This window comes from Alexandromys fortis, unplaced genomic scaffold (genome assembly GCF_014885135.2).
Source record: "Alexandromys fortis isolate MF-2015 unplaced genomic scaffold, M_Fortis_MF-2015_v1.1 scaffold_0, whole genome shotgun sequence".
NCBI lineage: Eukaryota > Metazoa > Chordata > Mammalia > Rodentia > Cricetidae > Alexandromys > Alexandromys fortis.
Window position 1 is genome coordinate 26807020 of NW_026067949.1, and position 26956 is coordinate 26833975.

Below are 26956 nucleotides of genomic sequence, written 5' to 3' on the forward strand. Positions count from 1 at the left end.
ACAAGTTTGCATTCCCACCAGCAATGGATGAGTGTACCCCTTTCTCCACAACCTCTCCAGCAAAGGCTATCATTGGTGTTTTTGATTTTCGCCATTCTGACAGGTGTAAGATGGTATCTTAAAGTTGTCTTGATTTGCATTTCCCTGATCGCTAAGGAAGTTGAGCATGACCTTAAGTGTCTTTTGGCCATTTGAACTTCTTCAGTGCCCCATTTTATAATTGGGTTGATTAGCCTTTTACGGTCTAGTTTCCTTGATCATGGAAGATTTCTGGCTACTAGCTTGTTCTCCATAGCTTGCTCATCCTCCTCCTTGTACAACCCAGGAACACCTGCCTAGATGTGGCACTGCCCAAAGTGGGAAGTGGGTTTGCCCCCCCCACATTGATCATTAATTAAGAAAATTCCCTACACACGTGCATACAGTCAATCTGATAGAGTCCGTTTACCTCAATGAAGGTCCTCTCTGCTCAGATGATCTTGCCTTGTGTCAAATTGGCAAACTAATCAGTACAATAGTAATTGCAATCTTAAAAAAAATTGCTTCACAATAAACTATCTTAAATCCCACACTTCCTTATTCTAGAAGGCACACACTCAGGAATCCTGTATTGTAACAGGCTATACTCACCATGTTTATTGGGTCAACTGGTCCAATGCTGTTTACATAAACATCAGTTTCAATTACTGTGGGCCTCACTGCAAAGTAACACAGAATGCTTTATGTTATACAGGATTGTTCTAAAGTAACCTTAAATTTAGTAGTGAATCACATTTTATTATTTCAATCATAATATATCTATTATGAATCGTGACAAAAAGCCTCTTACAAAATCATAAAAATTTAATTTGAAATAAGTTATATAAATATAAATTAATGAGTTAACTAAATATTTCATGGGTACAATCTAAAGATATTATGAATGTCTGAAAACTGACCAACTATATAAAAGACTTTAAATTCAATAAAATTTTTAAGATAGTTTTCCTTGCTCTAGGCCTTTAGAATTAGAATATATTTTGTATATAATATTATTATTATTTAAAGCTAATAAAGAGTTTGATGGCGAGTGCATAACAGCCGTACTCTCAGAAAGGAAGGGAAAAGGCCTTGATTTCTAACTTTTGCTGATTTCTTAATGGTTAACTATTCCAAGATGCTAATTAAATGGTGAATCATTCCTCGATAACTAGTTTAAATGTACACTGTGAAGTCCCTGAATACAGAGTTGAGAAGATAAATCAGTAAGGGTTTACTGAGAGCCAGTTATGACGAACACTGAAACCTATAGAATGGGTATCAAAGGAGACAATGTGTGTAACACACTGCTTCCAGACTGACTCATATGAGGATATTTTAAATATTCATTTATTCCTCCATCCTTTCTGTTTTGGTAACAATATTCCTTTATCTTGTTGATAGTTGAATTTTACTGACAACCACATAGATATTTCCATTGTCTCATCTACTTTGATTTGTATGTTGTCATTAGAGCTTTCTCAGGTACCTTCAGATGGTATATCTGATCTTTGCATATCCTATCCAAAAAAAATGCGCCTAAATGGCCAGCATTTTAAATGGTTACAAAGTGATATAATTTATAATTAAAACTCATCCACTATAGTCTCATATCTGATGGTAAGTGTGGTTCTTTGCTCCTTTTTAAACTTCCCTCTAATGAGATTTACCAGAATAATTGCAATGTTCTCTTTTGCAATGAACAATAGCTCTCCATAGTATGTTAAACACTACTCATAAAATTCATAATACAACATGTAGAGGATAATTTAGTCTCTGGTTCAATAGCTTCTAGTTGAGAAACAAAGTATTCACAAAGTAGACATGACAGGACAAGAATTGTAAGAAGATCCTTCATGTCTTCCAGAGAACTTGATAAAGAAAAGTGTCCTTGTAGTTAGATGTTTGTGTGAGCCATGTTTGTTTGGTTCACTTTTCTACCACTTGTAAGCTTTGAACACTTTCCCTTTCTGATTTCATACTCCTCACCCATATTCAAAGGCTGCGTGAGTCTTCAGTGGTTACCTTTCTTGCTACAGAGGGCCGAATCTGTCAGTATCAATATTTTCTCAGTTTTACTCGTCTATGTGGCAAAGCCCTCAAGCTACAAAAAAAATTCAGTGAAATTTAGTAGTAATTTTGAAAATCAGTGCTCACAAACCATGATGTTTATTTTTTTTTGCATCCCCGGCAATGATTAGCATCAGAACTTGGAGAACCATTCATTGTCTACATAGATTTGTTTATGTGTTTCCTCAGACAAAAAATTATTAAACGGTGCATACATTTATTAACCAGAAATATAAATAAGTCATTTTGAATTAGTTTAAAAGAAAGTTGGGCTTTCAGACTGACAAAACACAAAAAGGGTAAATTAACTTGCTAGCCTCAAGCAGTTGTCTTAAATAAAAATAGGTCATGTGATTAAGAGGAAATTTATATGAGAGTGATGATTTCTGAGATGAGTGCCTTTAATTGTCATTTATTTCTGTGAACTATTTACTGGAGGCAATAAATAGATAATTAAGCAAATTGCAGCCAGGATTTAAAGGATAATTTTTATGAAGCCAATTAACAACAATATAACAGGTTCCTTATTTGAATTTGTAAGTATATTTATTGCCATTTCTAAGCAATTACAACTGATCTAAACACACATCTTTTTCACAATCAGATTTTTTCATTTATACTCATAAATCAACAAATATTTGATTTCTACATTTAATGAACAACACTTAGCACTGGATCCTGCCTACAGTAGAAACAAAGAACTAGTTAGGTATTTATTTTGTAAGACATGTTTGTTGTAGTAAAGTGTAGGACTTCCATATATTAAGAGTTACTCTGATGTGGGATTCCCCTCTGTGTGCTGTGATTACCATTAATGAATAAATAAATTGTTTGGACCTATAGCAAGGCAGAACTTAGGTAAGCAGGGAAAGCTAAGCTAATTGCTGGGAGGAAAAAGGGCAGAGTAAGGGAGATGCATGGATCTGCTGCTGAAAATAGACATGCTGAAACTTTGCTGGTAGGCCACAACCTCATGGTGATATACAAATTAATAGAAATGGGTTAAGATATAAGAGTTAGCCAATAAGAAGCTAGAGATAATGGGCAAAGCAGTGTTTTAAGTAATACAGTTTCTGTGTGATTATTTCAGGGCTAAGCTAGCCATGCAGCAGGTAACAAAAGGAGCGTCCTCATTCAACATTACCTTGACTCCATAATATCAATATTTTTGAGCCTCTTATAACATGAAGCTGTGTTTGTTACGCAAATGTTAATTCTGGTGTTAGGGCACAGGCTAAATGGCATTCTGTTACTGGGAGAACTACTGACCAACATAATCAATCAAGGCCACTGTGGATCCAACAAGGGAAGTAACAACATTAGTTCAAGATAAAATAATTGCTGTTGATAAAGATATTCTAATTCTTATATTAGTGTTTTATTAATATGTAAACCAATAGTTTATTGTATAAGGAAAGAAAATTTAAATAAAACATGTGCAATATAATTTTAAGAAAATGATACCAAGATAAAAATTATTATGTGGTGTAGCAGTTCCTTCTGTTTGTGTGTTGCTTTCATTGGTTAATGAATAAAAAAATTGCCTTGGCCTTAAAACTTAGGTAGGCAGAGAAAACAGAACTGAATGCTGGGAGGAAGGGCAGTGTCAAAGAACCCATGAATCCTCCTCTGGAGATGGAGGCCGGTTAGAATCTCCGGTAATGGAGATGTGTTAAATTAATATGTAAGAGTTAGCCAATAAGAAGTTAGAGCTAATGGCCAAGCAGTATTTTAATTAATACAGTTTCTGTGTGGTTATTTCGGGTGAAGGCTATCCAGGCGGCTGGGACAAACAAGAGTCCTTCTTCCTGCTCCAAAAATTGATGCCTCCAATGTGGTTAACTAAATCTATGTAAAACCTGAGAGGACTTGAAAAAGAAATTCTAGAAGAAAAGAGAGAGAGAGAGAGAGAGAGAGAGAGAGAGAGAGAGAGAGAGAGAGAGAGAGTTTAACACAGCTTTTTGCTGTTTGCTGGCAGTATCCTGTAGCTCCTTTAAGACAGATTTTCCTGACTCAGGAGCCACAGCAGGAAAAAAGCTGCACAGTTTTAAAATGCCAGCTTTCTGGGTCATGCTGCTAGCATGATCTCTGGCTCTTGCAGGAGATAGAGCATTTTAGCCAGGCAGGAAGTATAGGCAGGACAACCAGACAGGAAATAGAGGTAAAGGAGAATAGAAGAATTCCGGGAAGAAGGAAATCCATTCCTCCACAGTCTTAGCCCAGCCATAGAAGAAGCAAGATGTGATTGCCTTGCTGAAAAAAAGTACTGAGCTAGGTGGCTAACACAGATAAGAATAATGATACAAGCTATAAGAGTTTTAAAAAAAAAAGACCTGAAGCAGGGCGGTGGTGGCGCACGCCTTTAATCCCAGCACTTGGGAGGCAGAGGCAGGTGGATCTCTGTGAGTTTGAGACCAGCCTGGTCTACAAGAGCTAGTTCCAGGACAGGCTCCAAAGTCACAGAGAAACCCTGTCTCAAAAAAAAAAAAAAAAAAAAAAAAAAAAATGAACTAATGGGCCAATCAGTTTATAATTAATGTAGACCTCTGTGTGATTTCTTTGGGACTCAATGATTGTGGGAACTGGGCAGGACAGAAAACCCTGATAGCAATTGCTAATAAGAAAATACACTCCATGTTTGTTTATAGAAAATGGGCAATTTTCTCCTTAACCTCCTTGCTTTATAGTGCTGATAAAATATTCAATTAACAATCATAAAATGTATCTTTTCTAACTATGAATCTATTTTCTAAATCCAAATATGGTAACTCTTGCCTGCTGGCATTAATCAGATCTTTTAATCTATAACCCTATAGAAGAATAGGAAATATTAATGTGAAAATTAAAGAAAATATTTCAGGCTAATTTGGAAGACAAGCTTAATTATTATAACATACGAAGTACAGAATTAACGAAAAAGTAACCATAAAACTGCCACAGTGACTCATTGCTTCTATGATTGACTTATATTATGAAGATTGTTTATAATCAAAATTATTCAAAATTAAAAGCCTTTAAAAGTTGGAAATACTTTTTCCTGCCATCATGCTATTTGTCCAGAGTCAGATAACTGCAGCATTTCTAAGAAAATTGAAAGGAAAAAATATTCCAACCCAAGCCATTGAAGTGCAATTTAGAGGGAATGCCATCTGGGATCATTAAATGATTTTTAACAGTCAGCAGAGATAATGTTCAATTCATCAATACACAGAGGTATCAAATATTTCTATGCCACAATCCCACAATAAATAAGAAACCCATGCACTGACCAAAAAAAAAAAAAAAAAACACCTTTCTTTTATAGAGAAGATTTTAGAGAAGGCTGCATAAGTGTTTTAAGGTTTCTTCTGAGCCATGGTTTTAAATATTCTTTTCTGTGCTGCTAAAAATTTTAAGTTTCTAATTTTATTTGGGGAATTATGATGTATTTACAGCATTTCTTCCTTCCCTCACCTCACTCCAACCTCTGTTTCCCAGCACTCTTCATCAAACCCATGACTTCTTTTTTCTCTAATTGTTATCACATGCAAGCATGCATGTGTATATACATATGTGTTTCTAAATATGATCTCTTATCAGTAGACCTCTCCTGTGTGTGTGTGTGTTTTCAGGGATGTAAAAGACTACCTCTCACTCTCTAGCCTTTCCTCAGTTTTCTACAGTGCAATGTATAGGATTGAGTCCTTGTGGGCCTTTTACCATCCACTTTGGCATGCCTTGTTCAGCTCACATTGGGACTAAATATCCTATAAACATACACCAAGACTATAAAAGACACCCCCGAAGGAGTGAATATACAGAAAGAACAGAGGTTTGAGACAACTTAATCATACACAGGAGGGAAAGTAGAGCACAAATTATATTTAAAAAGAAGCATTAGTGAGGTATTTTTTCCTACAGTAGACTCTAATCTTGTATTCTTGGACGCTATTGTCCAGTCTCTCTCAGATTGTTTCAGCAAAGTACATATCTTTTTTAAATAAATGTTTTGAATATATAGTTTGCATTAAAATAGTCCTTCTGTAACCTGTATGCATCTTTCTGTGCATTTTTGTTGATTAAGGCAGTTCATTTAAATCAAATGATAATACTTGGAAGAAAGTTTTACAGACTCTTCTTATCAAAATAGTCTTTAAGACAATGAGACCATAGAGTTGGCTGAGACATTTTAGTTACTATTTCCCCAGAGCCTTAACCTGTAAACATATGACTGAAATAATTGGAAAAGCAGTCTCAGTAATCAATATCAATATATTAGTATTACCATTATAGTTCTGATTGTTGTATAGTACGTGCATGAAATTAAACTAAATACAAATCTATGTTGATACCTTCATATACTTGTATATGAAAATCTCAAAATACTTTGGATGTAAGTTCACAAAATAATGCAGAGATAAAAAAATCTAGGGAAACGAATGTTATAAAATGAAAGCACAGTCAAGTCAGTGATCACAGTAAGGAATTATTGAAGAATCCATGTATTATCAAAGACTTTGAATTAGTGATTTCTCATCTTTCAACAACGAAAGCTTCAGGTCCATATCACATCTTGTACTATCTTACAAATGTGAAGAGAAAATAGAAGTAAGTGCTGTTGAGAGAGCTAGGATTTCTCTGTAATCAGGGAAAGAGCATGAAATGGGATTCAGCATTCTGAGTGAAAATTCTCCAAGCATCTGACATCCCAAAGTTATACATATGATACTACAAACTGAATATGAACAGTTGTGAAATAATTGTGATAATTCAGGAAAACTTTAGTTACTTTCTGTGCTTCCAAGAAAGCTGGTTCTGAACACGTATCTTAAGAATAGAAAATTAAAGAATTATTGCTCAGTAGAAAAAAATCCAATGATAAAAATTTCTAAAACACTGCTAATTTATTAAGATTATTCAATAATCATTAATTTACCATGTTTCCAGGAAGAAAAGAGGAATAATCTCAACGTGGCCAAAGCATTGATTAAAAAAATGTGTATAATCTGTCTCAGGTTACATCATTTTCAGCAAAACAGTAGACTAGCAAAAAGCAACAAATAGTTCAGAGAGCACATAAAGGAACTATGTTCAAATTCCAAAACATGTTTCCAGGAAAAGACAGAAAGGGAGATAAAGAAGAAAGAAGTGAGACAGGAATGAGGACAAATTCTGTTAGAAATACCTCAAGCACAGTCTCACTCTGTGTAAGATTTTTGTTTTTGTCCACGGAGTGAAATCAAGTTTGTGAGAGATGGGAATCGGTAACAAGTTTAAGACTGATGTGAAGATCCCATTAAATGGAACCTGTGTACCATCCATCTGAAGGTACTTAAAACTGTGCTCTGAGGCTAGAACAAATAGTAAGAGGAAATAAATCTAAGACCAACTGTGTTATCAAAGAACATTCTTCAAAACAAGGTGTTTCTGGACAAAGTCCAGTATCAAAAATGAAAATAGAAATATGCTTTAAAAATAGATGGAAAAAGAACCAAACAAAAATTATGTATTTCTTTAAGAAACAGAATCCAATAATTTGAATGCCATTCAATCCTCTTTTAACACAAAGAAACATCACCATTACACCCACTAAATCCATTCAAACTTTGTAAGTGACCATATAAGAACATCCACCTGGAACCTTTCTTTTTGGTAGAACTGGCCTTGGGGCAGAGAAATGCCCATACCTCAACCACTGAAAGAGATACAGAGCATGCATCAACGGATAAAACAGGACTGTCATATCCTGCCAAGACAGGGTAAGATAGTTTTTAAAAGTTGCTTGCCTTTGAAAATGGTATGTCAGTTATGTTAGGCCTTAGCCAAAGTTGGTTGCTTCAACGCTGCAAACATGACTTTGGGTGATTGCCCAGGTAGCTAGTTGTCTCTGTGATTTGTTGCATGTTTTGGAAGTTGTTTTACTGAACTTTCTAATTACCCAGGTAACATTATTTCCCTTCTCAGATCTTAGATGGGGTTGAAGACTATATAAATGTAGTTACTTTTCTCTCAAGACTTGGCCAAGTTATTTATTATACAAGACCTAAGCTAATTAGAATAGGATATTTGTACTTATTGTATATAATTTCGTAGTAGGTTTAGAACTCTCTTACTTAAACAAAAGGGGGAGGTGTTGCGGGAGGTCCTTCTGCTCCTCCAGCCTATAGCCACTGAGATACCAGCCCATTGGGGCGTGGTCTCTCTCCCTTTATAAAACCAGCCACTTCACTCTCCTCTCTCTCTTCACTTCCTGCTCTGCTGGCAACTAGACTCCCTTCCTGGTTGCACAGAGGGCTATTGTCTGTGACAGTGATCTGCAAGTTTTTTTTCCCCTTTAAATAAATACCACCCTATTAATCATAATTCCAAACTGGTGTGGCATTGTTTGTTACTTACGCCTATGAATCTATAGAAATATCTACAAAGCACAAAATAATTAGACAAAAGACACATTACAAAAAAGATTTTAGAACCACCCTAATCAAACTATGGAAAAATGCTTCAGACAATATGCAGTAGAAATCTCAGAGGAAAATACCCAGAGTAGCTGCTTGTACTTAACAAGTATTTGGAATATGATAACCACTCTGAATCAGAAATTCAGGCAGTAACCCTGGGGTGCAATTCCTGTCCTTTAAACCAAGAAACAGAGCCTGGCTGGAAAACTATGTGAAATAGGCACAAAAATGGAATCATACATGACCAATAGTGAATACAAAAAAATTAATAATAGACTGTAGTCACTAAAAAAACTAAATACAATATAAATACATGGCAGGTAATTGTTATTAACTTATCTGTAATAGAATTGATGAAGAAATCAATACATCAGATTAGAAATAATAATGAAGCAGTGTAAAATAAAAAATAATTCTTCCTGGCATTAAAAGAACAATTCATTACCCTTTAAAGAGATTATTAAGTCTTTGAGAGAGAGGTTAACCAAACTGAGTTATTTTGGGGCATTTGATGGTAATGCTATTTTGTTTTATTTATTTTTGTTAATTTTAGGAATCTCCAGAAAGAAAAACTTAAAATAAAATAAGCATTGAATTTTTATCACACTTTTCAAAAGAAACAACCCAAGAGTGCCACAGACAAAATACCCAACCAAGAAGAAAGTCAGCAGAGAAAGGGTGAACCCAAGCTTTTGCGTCTGTATGTTCTACACTTAAAGAACAAGTCAACAGAAAAGGCTATCCACTCATAAACAATGTATGGAAAGTCTATATAAGGAATGACTTAGAAAATTTCAAAAACAATGGAAAGGACTAGTAAATGATAAGTATTTAAACTTTAATAATGCAGAAAAACACTAAAATATTATAACAAAATGAAAACTAATTTGAAAATATTGTTTTCTGTAAGCTAACAGAACAGTTAAAGCTAGACAACTAGTGAATATTATTGAGACCACATATTACCTGACAATGCAGAGGGTAGTTATCTGTATAGGCTTAGATATTATGAAAATAATGTGTAAAGCAAAAGTCATGTTATGGTAGAGTATGTAATGAAAAGATGATTTATAAATCAATAATCCTTGATACAGTGGAAGAGCAAAAGCTGCTTGAAACACTAAGGCTACTAAGAGTAAGTGGAGCACACGTAAAAATAAACCATGTGAAGAGTACTTTAATTACTCCTGGAATTCACAAGGTAAATATGGAGAAATGGAGAGTCAATCCACATCTTTTTTTTTTTTTGCCATTCTAAAATGATTTCAGTTCTCTCAAAGAAAATTTACAAATGCAGTACAACTACAATAGCATTATCACTACTTTTAGGACAAATATATTGGTTGTAAAGCTGATATTTTTAAGCATAAATGTAAGAGTAGTTCAGAAAATTAAAGACATCATAAAATTATGATGATATTTGCCTTAAAATATATTAATACAAATGGTTTAATCTCCATATTATTCTTATTATCCATTGTTAATGCTCTGTTCATCTATAAAAACAATATACTAGAGAATAAAAATAGAATTACTTAAAATATAATTACTAATAAAAAAATCTCAAGTAATAAAATAATACATGATTCTGAGTCTATGCAATAACAATTTGAAACATAGCTAGATGATGTGGGAGTCTCGTCTATGTGTTGCTTTCATTTGTTAATGAATAAAGAAACTGGCTTAGCCTGATAGGTTAGAACAAAACTTAGGTAGGCAGGGGAAACTAGATAGCATGCTGGGAGGAAGAAAGCAGAGTCAAGAGACTCATGTCATGGATCTGCTGCCAGTGATAGACATGCTTTGCCGGTAAGCCACTGCCGTGTGGGCGATACACAGATTAATAAAAATGGATTAAATTAAGATGTAAGACTTTTCCAAAAAGCAGTTAGCGCTAATGGGCCAAGCAGTGTTTTAATTAATACAATTTCTGTGTGGTTACTTCAGGGATAAGCTAGCCAGGCAGCCGGGACAATCAAGCGGGCCCTCCTGTTACAGCTAGATTCAGAATTTATACCAAGTTCAGGAATATTATTCAAAATACACTTGTATTTAAAAAATAAAAGCATAAAATTGTGTCCAACTTTTTCATTCATTAGGAAATTTGCTTTCAAAGACATATATTGAGCATAGAAATAAATTAAGTTCTAAAATTATATGACTTTATGAGGATTTGCCAAACATGAGACTATATTGTAGTGACATGAAAATCAAGTTATTATTGTTGAAAATGTAAGCTGTAAAAAGAAGGAATTGAGGGCTAGAATGAATACTGTGATGTTTGTATTTGAGTCAAATCTACAGTACAAAGTCATGCCTGATAGTACATGTATAAAAGAAAAACCCATGAGTATTAATGCCTATATGTGTGTAGAAAATACACCATTTTTTACTCTAGTCAGCTGAAGAGATTTTTAAAAACTGAATGAAACTGTATAGTGATGAATACACTGGGGCTTAGATCTTGAATTCTAAATGTCATTTCAAAAATAAATAAAAGTACAAAAGAACCCAACATCCTTGGAGGATGAGTTAATTCTACTTCTGGGTCAAGATGAGCTAGAATGTCTGATGTGAGAAAAGAAATCATGAGCTTCGAAAACAGTAGGAACGCATACCCATATGAAGGGAACAAATTATAAGAAGCTCCTGTGACTAAATGTTTCACATTGTACAATACGATGAATAATGACAATAATGGACTATGAAACGTAAAACAAAATAACTGCTCATGGCCTTTGATGATGCTAGTAATAATAGGTAAGCAATTGCAAGAGAACGTTCCACTGTACCTTATGGTAGTATTTTAGTCATTATGTGTAGGATGAATAATGGCATTATTGAGTCTGTTTGAAAGATAGAGCAGTTTTAAATGTCACAGGTGTGACTCACTGATGATTCTAAAATAATGGAGGGGTGTGCTGGAAAACTTTTGTATAGTTTCACAGTACACCTTTAAAAATATTAATCAGAAAGGGATGAACTTGAAAGGCTAAGTAATTATGCGTATGAAAAACACTACTATCACAAGTGATAAGTTGAACTAGAATGGAACAGTACCACAACCTCCTGATGCAGTAGATTGAAAAGGGACAACATCATTGTGGAGGTATTGTAGGCTGTTATATTGCTGTTATATATTATATATTATATTGTTATATATTGCTGAGGCATTACAGGACTGTAATAAAACCCGCAGGTAAATTCAGACTCAAGGACACTCAAGTGGTTAGTGCTCTTTCTCTCTTTAAATTAAGGTATAATTATATAATTTTCTATTTTCCCTTTACTTCCTCCAATCGTTCCACTGTAACTTCTTTGCTCCCAACTGGACTCATTAATGGGCTATCTCCATCAAGTCCATCCTCTCAGGGCTCAGAGAACTCTGCAGAAGAGGAGATGGGGAGAATGTAAACCTAGAGTAAATGGAGTACACTGAAATATCAAGGTCTTCTAGACACAGCAGAGTTAGCAAAAATATAAACTCAGAGAGACTATGGCAGCATGTGCAGGGCCAACGGGTGTCTGGACCAAATGGGGTCTTAGACCTAAATGAGGACAGGACACAGGCTCTTCTATAACCCAGAAGCTATCCCTCACTGCTAGCAGCTTGCAACCTAAAAATTTGTTTTCTCTAGAAAAGTCTCATTAGGGAAACAAACCACCCTTAAGAAAAGGCCACAAATCTGCTGCTAGAGGACCAACACAAAACAAAGGCAAAGGCATATTTTGAGGAATTTTTTTCTCTCATAATATTAATTAGGGGTGTTTTTTTTAAAAAAATTCACTACATGTCTTTACATATATATTATAGCTTCTGATTTGTTTTATTTTGGATTATTTAATTTTATTTCTTTGGGTGACATAAGGCCATCTTCATCCTAATATGTAATATACTATTTCTTCTTTTAACTTTTAAATTTTTTTAAAAAGGAAACAAACTATCTTTTTTTTTATTTTACATACCAATCCCAGTTTTTTCATTCTCTCCTTCTCCCATTCCCTCCACCTTCTCCCCCAACATGCCAACCCTCATCCACTCTTCAAGGAGGATAAGGCATATTGCTTTGTGGAAGATCCAAGGCTCCCCCTGTTGTATCTAGACTGAGCAAGGTATCCACCTAAAGAGAATGGGTTCCCAAAAATCAGTACAAGTAGTAGGAATGAATTCTGGTGCCACTGCCAGTGGCCCTACAGTCTACTCCTGCCATGCAACTGTCATCTACATTCAAAGGATCTAGTTCGCTTCTATGCTGGTTCCTTCCCTGTCTGGCTAGAGTTGGTGAGCTCCCATTAGTTCAGGTAAACTGTTACAATGGGCATCCCCATTATATTCTTGACCTCTTTGCTCATATTCTCACTCTTCCAACTTTTCAACTGAACTTTGGGAACTCAGCCAAGTACTGCACTGGATTTTCCTGTCTCTGTTTCCATCAGGTGCTAGATGAAGGTTCTATGGTGACATTTAAGATATTCATCAATCTGACTACAGGGCAAGGCCAGTTCTGGCAACCTCTCCTCTATTGCTTAAGGTCTTAGCTGGTATCATCCTTGTGGATTCCTAGGAATTTCTCTAGTGCCAGGTTTCTTGTTAGCCCCATAATGAACCCTCAATCAAGATATCTCTTTCATTGCTCCCCAACACTGTCCTTCCTCCATCTGGACTATTCTAATTGTGTTCCAGGAAAAAATATCAAATATAACTTAATGACAGTTTTTAAAAGTTAATGTTAACAAATCCCTTGACTCATTTTGAAAGATGAAAATTTGCCTTTTGGCTGGAGAGTTGACTCAGTGGTTAAGTACCCATTTTTCTGGCAGACGCTTCTGGGCACCCATATCAGATAGCTTAAAATTCCCTGTATTCCAACTCCAGAGGATCTGAATCCTTTTGTGACCTTAGGAACACTGCACTAAAGCCTACAAACACACACTCAAAAACGCATATACATTTAATAAAAAATTAAATCCATTTAAATTTAATAAATGATTGAATTTTATTTCTAGAGGAGAGACCATAAAAATATGGACAAAATATGTATGTTCTATATTATAAAGCATATAAAGTTTCAGTGAAAAAAAGAACCCTTGCTCTATATGAACAGAAAGTAACAAGCAGAGGAGGGTCTTAACAATTTCTCATAAGCATCATCATTCCTCAATAGTAATGAAATAGAAGTTGGCTTCTGATAATCAGAAACAATCCAAAACTATTGAACTTTGTGCTTTTGTCCTGCCAGGGCACTTGGAATGAAATTAAACAAGTAAAGTATTCATTATTATAAACAAATTACATTTTTATATTACTAACATGAATGCAGAGTTATCTCACATTAAATAATGAAGTTTAATCAATTGTGAGTAAATATACAAAATTGATTTTTTTATATAAGCTAAGTACTTATTTTAGGGAAATACGATTACTATTCATAAAACTTCAAACATATCTAATTATATTTAACATTTCTTTTTTATGTTCATAGCAAGTTTATTCATCTTTAACATAATTTATTTTATTGAATCTCTGAGAATTTTACATCATTCATCGTAATTCCACTTAGCTGTCAGTTCCTCTATGCCCTCTGCTCACCCCTGCAGTGCCCCTGATAAGAAATATAATAGAAAAAAATCAAACCAAACAAAACCAAGTAAATAAACAAACAAAAAGAAAAAGATAACGTTTATTACCATAATTATTTAAGGGAAAATAATTTACAACATTAAATATCTTATGCCCTGGAAATTTAAATATGTAAAGATTTTATTGTTACTGGTAATCTTAAATTCTCTGTTAAACTTTTGTTATTTTTGTTTGCTTATTTGGTTTTATTTTAAAGTCACTCAGAGAAATTTATCACTTAATTGTACTGTTAAATGTATCCACATTTGCAATAGACTTAGACATACAATCTTAAACAAAGTCGATTGCCTCCGCTAACTTTGCCATCACTACTTATAGTTATACGCTAATTAAATGTCTTCCACTGTCACGAAATTGGAACCTTTCATTTTTGTCAACACAATTACTTTCAGGAACTTCTTTTTCTCCAAACAGTTTCATCAAAACTCTCTGCTAACACCTTTTATATCACCAATTGATGAACCACTACACTAAAGGGGCTTGTTTTCTGTTTATTCTCTCATTGTGAATTCCTCAAAGATCCTGGCCACTGCAGTTAAGTACCCTCAACTATAACAATCTGTAATTTGCCTTGGATATTCAAAAAGGACTAAAATTGCACCAGGGAAGTCATAAAAATCCTAGATCAAAGCACCAGACTTACCTCCTATGTCTGGACGAAGTTTGTTATCATAACCTTGAAGTAATGAATTGAGAATTTGTGTGATATCTCCTTCATGAATTTTTGGTGCCAAGACCCATGTTTTATTCATGGTTAAATCTTCATCGTCTTCATCATCCGCTTTATCAACACTAAATGATTCAAAGAGAACATTGTATAGTAAAGGTTTCATCAAAATCTTCTCAATTAAAATAAGTAAGCTATTTCAGAATTATTCTAACATATAGTAGTATGATTATATATAATACTTTAAAATTTATTAGCTGATAAAATAAATACATCAAAATCAAAAATTAATAAGCATGCTAAAGCAAATATTGAGGATTTTCTGATTGTTAGATCAATAAAGGGACACGTGCCTTCTTAATATATGTTAAGGGAATGCAGAGAACCTGAGTTCTAAATATTAAGAATTTAGTTTCTAAGTGAGACACTGAATAACGTAGGAAACCAGATAAACATAAGTCTCCTTACCCACAAAACTGGGAACACAACTACAACAGTCTAGGTAATATTTTAATGTTTCCTTCCCAGCTTTATTTTTTTTAAACTCATTTACTGATTCTTATTGTTTCTATTTAATTTTATAAAGTATATTATAAAACTTTGCAAATAAATAAACATCACACTTCATAGTTAACAAGACTTAAGTCAATACAACTCAATGACTTTATATAGTGTGAACCATCATTGAGAACAGAGGCTGTGCAGCTTCTTGTTAAATTTTATCCTTTCAGCAACATACATATTTTATGCATTTATCCACCACCAAAATCAAAACTAAAAACTCCAAGACAGAATCAGAATTTGAAAAAAAGAAAACTGGCTGTATATCTTTTCTTCTAACTCATGACCATTATTTCTACGTTCTGTCCTGACTCATCCCCTTACTTTTAACTTTTTGTTTTCTCTTTTCTTCATGTTATATGGTATATTTGCTTACATCTATACATAGAGACACAGAATGGGGGTAAAATACAATTTTTTACCACATATATTGATTGTGTCAGCTATTTTTTACAGTACAAAGAGCTGAATAATGCAATATTAACACAATAAATCAAAGCTTAATTTAAAAGAACTTTATTTCCTAGCTTATCTCCTCAGTAATTCTGAAACGTTGAGCATATAATGACTTGGGTTTTTTTCATTCTTATCAAGGTCCATTCTTGTCTACGGAGAAACACTTATCAGCCCACTGGCTTCTGACTTGGCCATCCTTTCTGCAAGAGGATTACACAATCCTTGGCCTCTTAAACTCATATTTGACTCTTTATATGGTTTTGAAAAATATTTATCACCGCCAAGCAGAAAGTCTAATATCATATTAATTTACCATGCAGGTGATTAGCTACATTTAACCTCACTCCGTCTGTTCAGTCCAAGAATGAGAGTGGCATGGACAAGACACACTTGAACTATAATAATCAAGTAGCCTAAGTTGGAAAGTCACAGATATTCCATGATAGCTTTACATATCTAAAGTATCTGTACAGAGCTAAACAGAGAGCTCTCAACAAAGGCATCTCAAATAGTTGAAAGGCACTTAATGAATTGCTCAACATCCTTATCTATCAAGGAAATGCAAACCAAAACAACTCTGAGATACTAACTTACACCTGTCAGAATGGCTAGGATCAAATCCACTAATGACAACTTATGCTGGAGAGAATGTGGTGTGAGGGGAACACTTCTCCATTGCTGGTGTGAGTGCAAACTTGCACAACCACTCTGGAAATCGGTATGGTGATTTCTCAGACAACTGGGAATCAATCTGCCTCAAGACTCAGAAATTCCACTCTTGGGAGTATACACAAAGGATGTTCAATCATACCAAAAAAAAAAAAAAAAACAAAAAACAAAAAAACATTTGCTCAATCATGTTCTATGTACAAATAAGTACAAATATTACTTATTTGTTATATCCAGAACTTAGAAACAACCTAGATGCCCCTCAACCAAAGAATGAATAAAGAAAATGTACATTTACATTATGGAGTCAGCAGTTAAAAAAAAAGACATCTTGAATTTTGCAGGCAAATAGATGGAACTAGAAAAAAAAAAACCCAAGTGAAGTAATCCTGACCCATAAAGACAAACACTGTGTGAACACGCTTATAAGTAGAGATTAGATATAAAGCAAAGGATAACCAGTCTATAGTTCACAACCCCAGGGAAGCCAGGAAACAAGGAGGACCCTAAGAGAGACATAAATAGATACCCCATGGGAAGGGGAAATACACAAAATCTTCAGAGTAAATTGGGGAGTGTGGTGTGAGCGTGTAAAGGGAGTGGGGCCAGGAGAAGGGGAAGGGGAAGGAGACCATGAGTGATTTGTAACTTTGAGTTGGGGGAAGTAGAGAGAAGGAGAACAAGGAAAGAGATATCTTGATAGAGGGAGCCATAATGGTGTCTGCAAGAAACCTGGCACTAGAGAAATACCCTGAAATCTACAAGTATGACCTTTGCTAAGAATCTAAGCTATAGTGGAGAGGGTGCCTTTACTATCCTTCCCCCTGTAAACAGATTAATGACTACCTTAATTGTCATCATAGAACCTTATGCAGTAACTAACAGAAGCAGATGCAGAGATCCACAGATAAGCATTGGAGTGAGCTCCTGGAGTCCAATTGTAGAGAGGGAGGAGTGTATGAGCAAAGGGGTCAAAGCTACAATAGAGATACCCACAAAAACAGCTAACCTGAGCTAGTGGGATCTGACTCTAGAGGGAGAGCTCAGGAACCTGCCTAGGACCAAACCAGGTCCTAGGAATGTGGGTTACAGTTGTGTGGCTTGGGCAGTTTGTGGGGCCACCAGACATGGAACCAGTATTTATCCCTAGTGCATGAAACTGATATTTAGAGCCTATTCCCTATGGATGGATATTTTGCTCAGCCTAGATACAGGAATGAGGGAACAAGTCCTGCTTTATGTGATGTGACAAACTTGGTTGACTCCACGTGGGAGGCCTCATCCTCTCTGAGGAGTGTACTTGGAATTGATTTGAGGGAGCAAGAGGAGGAGAGGGAGAGAAAACTGGGATTGATACGTAAAATAACAAAGGTTGCTAAAAAAATGCATTTTCCTATTTTATTTATAGGAAAGTCTGTTTGACTTTTATTTCATATTTCAGGAAACAAATGAACATATGTTATTTACTCTTGCCTCAGGCTGACTTCCTTAAATGCTCATCAGTTTCTCTCACCAAGGCCACAACAAGTAACAAGGCAACCTGAGTAAGCTCTATGCCCTTTCATTTTATCTCTTTTAAATGATTAAATTCAAATGAATAAATGTACTTTTTGCAGAACATCAAGAAATATCCTTTGTAGAGTCACAAGGCAATTGCTAAGCCCCAACATTACACTTCTGCCATATTATCTGTATTCTGTACATTATAGACCTGGAACAGCCCCAGAGGAATTAATTGTTTGACACACAAAACACAGGTGGTTCTGAGATACTCACACTTGCCCTGCTCAGTAAAGACAGTTAAATATTATTTAATATTTTTTCTTCTTTGTCAAAATCAGGTGTTCAAAGGTATGTGGATTAATATCCGGGCTCTTCTATTTGGTTCCATTGGTCTTCCTGTCAATTTTTATGCCAATACCAGGCTGTTTTCAGTACTGTAGCTCTGTAGTAGAGTTTGAAGTCAGGGATTGTGATGCCTCCAGAAATTCTTTTATTGTACAAGATCGTTTTGGCTATCTTGAATTTTTTGATTTTTCATATGAAGTTGAGTACCATTCTCTCAAAGTCTGTGAAGAATTTTGCTGGGAGTTTGATGGGCATTGGATTGAATCTGTAGATTGTTTTTGGTAAGATTGCCATTTTTATTATGTTAATTCTACCTACCAAAGAGCATGGGAGAACTTTCCACTTTCTGGTGTCTTCTTCAATTTCTTTCTTCAAAGATTTAAAGTCCTTGTCATACAAGTCTTCCAGTTGCTTGGTTAGAGCTACTCCTAGATATTTTATGCTATTTGTGGCTATTGTAAAAGATGATGTTACTATGTTTATAGCAGCATTGTTTGTCATATCCAGAACCTGGAAACAACCTAAATGGCCTTCTACCAAAGAATGGATAAGGAAAATGTGGTACCTTTACACAATGGAGTACTACACTATGGGAAAAAAATGATGAAACCTTGAAAACTGCAGGCAAATGAATGGAGATAGAAAACATGATACCGAGTGAGGTAACCCAGACCCAGAAAGACAATTATCATATGTACTCACTCCTAAGTGAGTTTTAAACATAAAACAAAAATACAGCCTATAAATCACAACCCCAGAGAACCTAGACTACAATGAAGAACATAAGAGAGACATACATGAATCTAATCTACATGGGAAGTAGAAAAAAGACAATTTCCTGGTGTAGGAGGTCCTTCTGTCTATGTGTTGCTTTCATTGGTTGAATAAAGAAACTACCTTGGCCTTTTGATAGGGAAGAACTTAGGTAGGCAGAGAAGATAGCACTGGATTTTGGGAGGAAGAAAGCAGAGACAGAGAACTGCCATGGAGCTGCCAGAATCAGACATGCTGAATCTTTTCCAGTAAGCCATGGCATCGTGTTCATATATACAAATTAATAAAACTGGGTTAGATCAAGATGTGAGAGTTAGCCAATAGGAGCCTAGAGATAATAGGCCAGGCAATGTTTAAATGAATAGAGTTTATGTGTGGTTATTTCGGATGTAAGCTAGCTAGGTGGTTGGGACAAAAGGCAGGCCCTCTCTCCCTCAACATTTTCCTGAGTAAATTGGGAAAATGGGGACCATGGGAGAGGGTTGAAGGGGAAGGGAGAGGAAGGGGTCAGGGCAGAGAAAAATGTATAGCTCAATAAAACCAATAAAAACTGAAATTAAAATAAACAACTAAGAAGTATATATTATCTATAAAAAAGACAATTAAACACTGTTTTCTTTGTGGTAAACAAAATGAAGATGAAGGCTTTTTGCCGCACTTCAAAGACTCCAATAGCTATCACGACTACAAAGATAACGTGCCATACATATGCAGTTACTAGATTTTCACATATTTTATTTCTTGAAGTGTTTTTAAAATATTCAGTGCTTCTTCTCATAGAACTTTATATTATTTCCCTTAACATTTCTCACTGTTTTCTCTAAAATAAATAAGTACATATTTAGGTAAACTGAGATACCTTAAACACTGAAATTCTTGGGTTCCCGGCTGGTGAGCCGACTTGGAAGAATATTATATCAAATTATACTTACTGAAGAATTGTAAATAAGCTGTGTTTTAGTCTTCCTTACATCTCTCAATCCCTCCTTCATAGAAAGAGCTATTTGCTGGATATGGAAGAGTCATTGAACATACAAGTATCCAGTCTTCAATTGAAACATGATTGTAGTCAAATTTTTCAATAAGCTAAAGGATGTTCACTCTAGTTTGTATGGTAACATTTTGATAAAGAAAATCACACATTCACAGGGAGTTATATTTTCTCTTGCAGGAAGCAGAGAAAATTGACCTTGGTTATATTAGAGTTTTCTTTTCTGATTTTATCTCAGCACAGAAAGGAATTTCATTAGTGCTAATTTCTTTACACTTTACTTCAAGCTATTCAAATCAGTTTCAGAATATTTGTTAATTATTTTAACATTACATTGGTATTATGTGGATAATTAAAAACACCAGTTTTGAAACATAATTGTTACACTCTACTGGATATGTAGATATTGCAAAAAGAAAGGAGAATACTACAAAACTGGCATATTTTAGATACCTATTCATTTATTCATAATAATGAACTAAATATTCATTATTTGTTTTTCTTTACTGACACTATAGATATTTCTGAATTCATTTTCAAAGAAGTCTACAAGTAATTTAAATTCATGCAATTGTAACCTCAATGAGTCTTTGCGTCTTGATATGTGATTTTCTTAATTGTATACTATAACTGATGGTTTAATTGTTATTATCATCAATTGGGCATAACAAATATCAAGGGTTTTAAGGAACTGAACCTACAAAATATCTGGTGGAGGTTCTGACCATATGTAATGTCATGTAATCTCCATTAATTCTGGGGAAAACACATTTACACCTCTAGCTCAAAGATAAGAATGGGCTTGTTTTACAGGACATCACTATAAATAGTAGAAATAGCTTTTTTTTTCTTTTTTAAAGATTCATATAAACTGTAAATATGTTCCTTATGATAATTCCATGAATCATCTGATTTATCCTTTCTGAATAATCCAAATGGTGGGGTGTGGATTTGCTACTTTGAAGGAGCACAACATAAATAGCATGCAGTTGGGAAGCTTGTTAGACTACGTAAGTTTATAAAGCTTCCTCACTCATCCTTTGGTACCAAGAAGGTAAAATAATAACCTTAAGAGATCACACTTTTGAAAGTGTGACTATTAATGAATCACATCTCTGTGAAAAAGGCTTTCTAAGAAACTGTCTCCAGCACGGAATTTTCATTCATTTATGGAGCAATTACCATGTATTTAAAAAGTGTGAAGTTCTGGAAATGCAAAAACAAATAATGGGATGTTCCTGTTGTAGTGAATATTTCCTAGAATGGGGCAGATCTATTAAAACAAATGATATTGGAAAACATCAAACACAACAGTGGTTACTTAATGAAAAAATGGCATACATTTTAACCAACAGGATGGTTTAGTAAATAGTGAAATATGCATATCATACATTGTGTACACTTAATCAACCAGTGTTTATAGATGACTTGCAAAAATGAGGCTAGAAACTTAGCAAAGCAAATTGAGAGTTCAAGTACTTCTCTATCATGCATAAGGTCTGGAAATCAATCTTCAGGTTTGCTGTGGAATACTTTTTTGGTTAGTTGTGAAAATATGTTGCTTTCATTGTTAACAAAAAGTTGATGGGTCTAGAGATAGGCAGGAATTTGGGGACAAAGAGAATGCTGGGAAGAAGAAACATGGAGTCTGAGGAGTCTCGAGAGAAGCAGAGAACAAAATGAACATGCTGTGCTGAAGGCAGGTGCCATCATGTGGCTGAGGGCAGGTGCCGTCATGTGGCTGAGGGCAGATAAGAAATATGAATGGAAGGGTTTGATAGTAGCAAACTTGAGCTGTCAGTTGAATATTTATAATTAATATTCAGTCCATGTTTCAATTATTTGGGAACAGGCAGGTGGAAAAGAAAAATCTTTCTACATACCATTACTTAATCAAGTCTATTAGATATGATATTATAATCACACTATCATAGGAAAAATAACAGTAAGAAGTGAGCTGCTATCATCCTTTATGTGTAAAATGATTATAAATGTTTTGTGAAGAAACAGATAAGAAAAATACTTAATATTCTACATCAGAAGAACTATAGAAGCTTTTTTATTCAATAGTATTATACAATTTTCCAGCACATAATTTATAATATTAATACACAGGAAGGAGTTAATATAATAGACATCCTAACCTAAAAATAAACTGCTGCTCTATCTATATCAAAAACTGTTCTGAAATGAATTTCTAATCTTAAAAAATAAATAATTAAAGGGAGCCTTTTTGCAGGAGAGATAGAACGTTTTTTCTGTCAACAAATTGTCATGACAGCCCTGAAATTGACTGTTTGCTCACTGGCCTGGGAACACTGCTCTTCAGGCTATCCAGCTGCTGGCACCTGGGAGCAGCCCTGAGACTATGCAGACCATTGCTATCAAAGCTGCTGTCAGGCAATAATTGAACGTGAAGGTACCATAGTGTAGCCACGCTTGCCTTATGCCTCCCTCTGCTAAGGTTCTTTTTTTTTAATTTTTTATTTATTTTTTTATTTTTTTTATTGAGAAAAGGAAAAAAAAAAGTTTCCGCCTCCTCCCAGCCTCCCATTTCCTTCCCCCTCCTCCCACCCTTCTCCCCCTCCCCCTTCTTTCCCCTCCCTCTCCAGTCCAAAGAGCAGCTAGGGTTCCCTGCCCTGTGGAAAGTCCAAGGTCTTCCCCCCTCCGTCCATGTCTAGGAAGGTGAACATCCAAACTGGCTAGGCTCCCACCAAGCCAGAACATGAAGTAGGATCAAAACCCAGTGCCATTGTCCTTGGCTTCTCATCAGCCCTCTTTGTTCACCATGATCAGAGTCCGGTTTTATCCCATGCTTTTTCAGTCCCAGTCCAGCTGGCCTTGGTGAGCTCCCAATAGATCAGCCCCATTGTCTCAGTGGGTGGGTGCACCCCTCGTGGTCCTGACATCCTTGCTCATGTTCTCCCTCCTTCCGCTCCTCATTGGGACCTTAGGAGCTCAGTCCAGTGCTCCAGTGTGGGTCTCTGTCTCTATCTCCATCCATCACCAGATGGGATGTACTCACTCATAATTGGTTTCTAGCCATAAATAAAGGTCACGGAGTGTATACCTGGTGAACCTAAAGAAGCTAAATAAGAAGGTGAACCCAAGGAAAAACATATAGTTATCCTCTTGGCTATGGGAATTAGACAAAATTGCCGGGGAGAAAATTGAGATCTTGGGGGTGGGGTGGATTCGGGATAAGGGGGGACGGGGAGAGAAAAGTGAGAAGGGGAGGATTGGGGGAACTTGGGGAAACAGGAAGATTGGGATAAAGGAAGGTTGGATAGGGGAGCAGGGAAGCACATATCTTAGTTAAGGGAGCCATCTTAGGGTTGGCAAGAGACTTGAACCTAGAGTGGCTCCCAGGAGCCCAAGGCGATGTCCCCAGTTAGTCCCTTGGGAAGCTGAGGATAGGGAACCTGAAATGACCCTATCCTATAGCAATACTGACGAATATCTTGCATATCTGCTAAGGTTCTTAGCAGGGCAATGTCCTCTTGAGTCCTCCATCCTAAACTTCCTCTTCCCTCTCCAGCGTCACAGATAGGAAAAATTGTGCTTTTGCACAAAGCTTCTCTCTCCTTTATGTTTCCCGTCCCGTTAACTTTTCCCATACCTTTCACTCAGATGTCTCAAACATCTCTTGTCTCATTTTGACAACGGTATTATACTCTGAAGCTTCTGCTTCTACAGTTCGTTACAACTAGTTACTAGCGAAAGTTTTTGAGTCATATGGATCATGGCTTTCTAAGCTCTTCCTGTAAAGCACTATGCAATGTTCTGATGCATAAAAACTACTTTGACGGCTATATTACTATTTTTCATATCGTAAGTGCTTTTACCTGGAATTTAAGCAACAATTTAAGTAAAGGCAAATGAAGAGATGGGCCTAGTTTATCACTATGGCAACATGCATGCGCCTAAAGCAAATCAGGCAACTGCTGCAGACCAATGCTCACATAGAAGATGAATATTCTTAAGTTTTCTCAAGACAAGACGGTTGTAGACCTGTTTCCCTGGAATCATTCAGGCACCTCCCTCTCACTTACAAGATGACCTAGTTTGGATGATGAATTATAGAGCAACTCCATAGATAGCACACCTAAAAAGGGCAGTGTGTTCTGATTCTGACACACGAGGGAACCTCTCCCATTAATCTACAAGGAAACAGGGTGTAATCCAGACCAGTTTAATGAATTGCCTAAGGAATTTCTCTAAACTTTGAAGGAGTATTGATCTGCCTGCTTCCCATAGTTTGAACAAAGGTTATAATTTCAAGTGACATCCGCCGACATGGCCATAAATTTCATATAGGTATTCCCGATATATTTTCTGGGAAAAGACAGGCTCATTACAGTCTATTGTATTGAGTATATATGAAAAAAATCTCAGGGTAACAAATACAATACATATTTTTCTATTGTTACTCATACTTTAACACTCTGAAACTAATTCAGTGATAACTACTATACCATCACAAGAAAAAGTACTACTCCTGCTACTAAGCTTATAAAAATACCGAATTTCATAATTTACATTATCATTAGTATTATTTTTTGATATTAAACTAACTTGACCCTCCAGAAATAAGAATGAGTAACAAATATTAAGTGATGAAGGAAAAGTGTACTTGAACAGTAAACCTGAGTTGACACCATTCCATATTTTCAAAGAAAAAATAATAACCTCAGATATTGTGACAAGTTTTAATCTTATTTTAACATCGTTTGTATATTTAATTATATGAACTTTTTATCTTAAATAATGTCAGTATTAATAAATAAAACTAGATAATTTGGTGTAGCCATTAGTGTTGGTTTATTGAGCTGAAAAAGGCATTGTGATTAAATATGCTTTCAAGAAGAGGAGAGTATCAAAATAAGGGTTTTACACATTTTACTGTTTTTATAAAACATTCTTCTTAATTTAATTTAAATGATAATTAAATATAGGGCACAAATAATTTCCTCAATGGTTTTGTAGGCATTAAATTGTCAACTTGCAGACTTAGGGATAATTCACTGTGAAAAATGTTAATTACTCAAGTGTGAGGGCCTGATTTCACATACTATATATTGATGCATATAATCACATAATTCATGTGAATATGAATAATACATAATTCCATTAAATGCTAGGAAAATGGGTCACTGATAATAATACATGAGTGAAATAGAATAATGTTCAACATATAGCACCAATTTATTTGGAAAAATTGCTTAGACAACTGAGCTTCTGTGAATTATAGTCCATCTTCAATTTTAATACTACTTTAACAAATGATATATAATTGTATATGATTATATTTACAATTATTTATAATATAACAAATGATACATTATTATACATTGTATTATAACCAATTATATTACTTAAAATAACTATTGGGTAATTATTATGGACTTGTCCTATTTTTGAATGATGAGCATATAAGGATGAATAAATAATACAGAGGAAAGCTGGAGATAGAAGGTTTAGAGTCTGTATTAGTACTAATTGTTTAATGAAATTGTGAGGCTTTAACAAGGCATTAAAATTTTTTGACACAGAGTTCTTATATTTTAATTAAATAACTCATTATTTTATATTTTATGTATTTGAAAACCTTTAGAAATGGACGAATACTGTATTTTTAAAGGTACAGTTTTATGGTACTCTGTGTTTCTCAGAATCCAATCAGAAGTAATAAAGTGGGCAAGTGTTTCCCAAGTACTACTGTTGCCTAGAAAGGAGATTTCTAAAACCCAGACTATGCAATGAGAAATGGGGTTGTGCCCATCTGGGAATCTAGAGGATGGTCCTTTCTGTAGTTGGTGGTAAACCCTCCATAAAGACTCAGACAAATGAACGGGCAGCAGATATGGGTCCTTTCTGAAACTCACTTGCATAAAGCAAAATAAAATTGAAGATAATTCAGTGAATCTGAAAGAACAGCAGAGGATAACAGCCATAGCATACACAGCTGTTTTTACTGAAGCAGGAGAGGGGCTGTAATATGAGGAGCCCTATAGCTGCCTAACATTGCTGCCTGCATACATAAATGATGTGCAGAGTAGTTGGAAAAAATAGTAATTATTATATTTAAAACATAAAATTTTAAAAGACAATTATTTCAGTTTCATGAATTCGTTTTTCCCAATTATTGAAAACAGCTTCCCCTCCCTCTAATCCCCCAGATCATATCCCACGTCCCTTTCCATTCAGAACCATGCCATTTCTGTCTCATTAGAGAACAAACAGGTTTTCATGGATAATAGTACAATAAAATATAAAAGAGAAGGTAAAAACAAAACATATTGAAATTGGGCATAACAAACTAAGGGAAGGTCAAAAAGGAGAGAGAGAAGGCAGAAGAATCAGAGACTTATTCATTGTACACTTAGTAATTCCATAACAACACTAAACTGGTGTGTGTGTGTGTGTGTGTGTGTGTGTGTGTGTGTGTGTGTGTGTAAATAATACATAGGGACTTGATCAATACCACAACGCTTCTCCCAGGCACACAAACTTCCAGTTTTAAGAAACTACATTTTGTGAATTTGTATGCAATTGCTCAAACAGATTCTACAAAAGGTCAAATTTAAACAAGGAATTGAATAGAATTATTTTTCCTCAGAGTTCTATAGCACCTTGTTGTCCCTTGCTAAATGGCTAATATTTTCTTTCATTTAATATGCTAAATATATTTGGATCATTCTTTTACCCCTTCTCCAAGTCCTTCCAAATCCTGCCTTTTCAAAAACCACCGAACTTCACTCTTGCTCACTCTCTCTCAAAAACACAATATGAAAACCAAGAAAGTATCAAATATAACAGCACTC

At 35.1% G+C, this 26956-nt stretch overlaps 1 protein-coding gene across 1 annotated transcript in view; it reads right to left on the reverse strand.

Annotated features, from left to right (window-relative positions):
- Positions 1 to 26956, reverse strand: part of Gabrg1 (gamma-aminobutyric acid type A receptor subunit gamma1) — a 75015-nt gene that overhangs the window by 29334 nt on the left and 18725 nt on the right. Inside the window, exons 2-3 of the mRNA XM_050150026.1 lie at positions 14810 to 14958; positions 631 to 698 (exon numbers count right to left, since the gene is read on the reverse strand). Coding sequence (XP_050005983.1) covers positions 631 to 698; positions 14810 to 14958 — 217 coding nt within the window. The remainder of the gene's footprint in view (positions 1 to 630; positions 699 to 14809; positions 14959 to 26956) is intronic.